Source organism: Ricinus communis, chromosome 4 (genome assembly GCF_019578655.1).
Source record: "Ricinus communis isolate WT05 ecotype wild-type chromosome 4, ASM1957865v1, whole genome shotgun sequence".
NCBI classification, from domain to species: domain Eukaryota; kingdom Viridiplantae; phylum Streptophyta; class Magnoliopsida; order Malpighiales; family Euphorbiaceae; genus Ricinus; species Ricinus communis.
The window spans coordinates 21274078-21277595 of NC_063259.1; the positions used below are offsets into that span (position 1 = coordinate 21274078).

The following is a 3518-nucleotide window of genomic DNA, read 5'->3' on the forward strand; positions in this document are numbered from 1 at the left end:
GCTCGGGCTGTTACAAATGGTTTCAGAGCAACCTATCAGTCTGAGAATAGAACTAAGTGTTGTGTGGAGCTAAGTGCTACATTGTTGGAATTCGGTGGGAGCTACCTCTAAAACCGTACGAGCCACCGCTAGAATCCATGACTTGCATGGTGGGCTACGATTCTGGGCTATGGTTTGACGAGGATGAAGATGTTAGAGCTTTGAGTGGGGGAGATTGTAACACTCTGTCCCATATCGAAAAGTCATTGTAGGTTTGATGTGTTTATAAGAGACTAAATGAGTTACTACTAACACCTAGGAGTTGACTTTTTGTCCATGTAGACAGGCCCAACCCCGCCTCGAGTTGTTGAATCAGTATTTCATGCAGGCTCAAGCTATTACAAGACTGCTCCTCAAAATAAGCTTAGGCAATATAACTTTTAGTATGTTTGCATGTAGCTTGGCAATAATCTTATACGAGACATTACAAAGTAAAATAGGTCTAAAATCCTTCATAAAGATGGGATTCTACTTTTTAGGGATCAAACTAATACAAGTATGATTAAAATTATGAAGGAAAGACTCCATAGCCAACCAAGAAGTACAAGCAATCGAAATGTTGTTACTAATGATAGGCTAGAAATGCTGGTAGAAAGCCAGATTTAAATCGGTCCAAAAAATTCATCCGGATGCATCTAAAATATAGCACACTAAACTCATCAAAAGTAATACCAATAGTTAAGTACTCACAGCCTTAATAAAATTAATATATCAACTCGGCCAAAGACTGCAATTTGGGTGTCCTATTTCCATTTTATAAATCAAAAATAATAATTTTTCTTATTCCAAATACTGTTCCAAGCTCAAACTAATCAACATTCACACTTCTATAGCTTTAGCTAGGTCCTAGTCATTATAAGAGTATAAAAGTAATGGGTTAATGTGCCTTCAAGCCAACCTTTTGGTAGGATAATGTCAGTGGTGGACATAGTTGTGGATTAAAGGTTATATTTCTCAAAATCTTAATACTATAAAAAGAACCTTTGACTGAAATTATCTGCAAAGAGTTGTTCAGAAATAATAATAATAATCTTCTAAAAAAGCTGCCTTAATGTGACGTTAGGATTAGCTCAATTATAGGCTCATTACCTTACCATAACCCCTGTTGCCCTCTATAAATAAACTTTGTTGCTCCATATTATCTTCAACACAAGCATTAGTTTCATTGGGAAGAAAGAAAAGAACAGAAAATGCTTCCTTCAACTTCTTCTTCCAGTATTCTTCCATTACTTTTCCTTCTTCTTCTGTCACCTTCTTTCGCATATTCACTTCCAATTTTTGATAGTTTTATCCAATGTCTGAAAGTCAATTCTGAGATTTTAATCCCTTTCTCCACTTCCTTCTACACTCATGACAATTCTTCGTTCTCTTCAGTTTTACAGTCTTCAGCTCAGAATCTTCGCTACTTGTTACCTTCAGTGCCAAAGCCTGAATTCATCTTCACACCCTTGCATGAAACCCATGTCCAGGCTGCCGTGATCTGCTCGAAACAGCTTGGAATTCACCTTAGAGTTCGCAGCGGTGGCCATGACTATGAGGGTCTTTCTTATGCTTCTGAAATTGAATCGCCCTTCATCGTTGTAGACCTCTCAAAGCTTCGTTATGTCTCTGTTGATATTGATGATAACAGCGCTTGGGTTCAGGCTGGTGCTACTGTTGGTGAAGCTTATTACAGAATTTCTGAGAAAAGCAGAACTCATGGCTTTCCTGCTGGTCTCTGTACCAGTCTAGGCATTGGAGGTCATATTACTGGTGGGGCTTATGGTTCAATGATGAGAAAGTATGGTCTTGGTGCTGACAATGTTATTGATGCTCGTATAATTGATGCTAATGGTAGAGTTCTTGATCGGCAAGCCATGGGAGAAGATCTATTTTGGGCAATTAGAGGCGGCGGTGGTGCTAGTTTTGGAATCATTCTTGCTTGGAAACTAAAATTGGTTCCTGTACCAGCAATTGTTACAGTTTTTACAGTTACTAAAACTTTAGAACAAGATGCCACTAAGATCCTTTACCGGTGGCAGCAAGTTGCAGATAAACTCGATGAAGATCTCTTCATCAGAGTCATCATATCAACTGCTACTATCGCTAATAGTACCGCAAGGACTGTGTCAAATTCTTACCAGGGTCAGTTTCTTGGCGATGCTAACAGACTACTACATGTAATGGAAACGAGTTTTCCTGAATTGGGTCTGACAAGGAAAGATTGCATCGAAACAAGTTGGATCAAATCTGTGCTATACATTGCTGGGTACCCAAGTACTACACCTCCCGAAGTTTTACTTCAGGGCAAATCTCTATTCAAGAATTACTTCAAAGCCAAATCAGATTTTGTCAAAGAACCAATACCCGAAACAGCACTCCAAGGACTTTGGAAAAGGTTATTGCAAGAAGAAAGTCCATTGATGATATGGAATCCATATGGTGGAATGATGGGCAAGATTTCAGAGTCTGCAATTCCATTCCCCCATAGAAAGGGTGTCCTGTGCAAGATTCAGTATTTGACTGGTTGGCAAGATGGAGAAAAGAATGCAGCAAAACATATGGATTGGATTAGGAAGCTTTATAACTACATGGCACCATATGTTTCAATGTTTCCAAGAACTGCATATGTGAATTACAGGGATCTTGATCTGGGTATGAACAAAAACAGCAGCACTAGCTTCATACAAGCTAGTGCTTGGGGAAGCAAGTACTTCAAAGACAACTTTAACAGATTGGTGCAAGTGAAAACTAAAGTTGATCCTGATAACTTCTTCAGGCATGAACAGAGCATCCCACCTCTCCCTGCTTCTCTGAGAAGAAAAAGAAGGGGAGGAAGAGGAGGAGTTAAAGTATAGAGATAGCTGTTTGTTGCCTGATTTGGCTTCTCTTTATTACCAGTTTACTCAATTTAGCTGGCTGAGTAAAAGAGGAATAATGATTTTAACAAGATGAAGTTAAATTAATGGGTATGGTCTTAAGAATTGTTGCAGTGTTGGCATATAAGGGTTTTGTTTTGTTGGGAAAAAGAAGAAGAAATATTTGCATATTTCATGAACTATTTTGTTGATTAAATGCTAATGTAATGATTATCTCTGCAGTATTTCTTTCCTTTTCTGTGCACAAATCTTGAAGTAAGATTATCTGAGCCTGTCATTATCCTTAAAAATCACTCGTATCATATATTCTTAAGAAATTCTTGTCTATTCTAGCAATGCCCACTTATACATTATATTTATTATTATATATTTATTAACATTAAATAATAAATAAATATATATATATATATATATTAATTATTTAATATTACAAATAAAATTTGTCAAACTCTTTTTAACTTTAAGAATGCACGAGTCATGTTCTGTAAGGAGTTAATTCTTGTCTAAATTTAGTATATATTCTCATCCATATACTAAACTTGTAGATGATTGGCCCGTATTTATTAGTTTTAAATGATAAAATATATGTCAATTATTTACTATTAAAATGTAAAATACTCA

At 36.6% G+C, this 3518-nt stretch overlaps 1 protein-coding gene across 1 annotated transcript; it reads left to right on the top strand.

Moving 5' to 3' along the window:
* Positions 1-1180: 1180 nt before the first annotated feature.
* On the top strand, positions 1181-3145 carry LOC8265497 (berberine bridge enzyme-like 13). Its single transcript, XM_002523118.4, has one exon. It carries the CDS (start codon positions 1230-1232, stop codon positions 2874-2876), a length of 1647 nt encoding a protein of 548 aa, XP_002523164.1. The 5' UTR covers positions 1181-1229; the 3' UTR covers positions 2877-3145.
* Positions 3146-3518: the final 373 nt, after the last annotated feature.

Bases quoted from the DNA above. Each gene is read 5' to 3' on its own strand.
- LOC8265497 (XM_002523118.4), top strand. From the start codon at position 1,230: ATGCTTCCTTCAACTTCTTCTTCCAGTATTCTTCCATTACTTTTCCTT.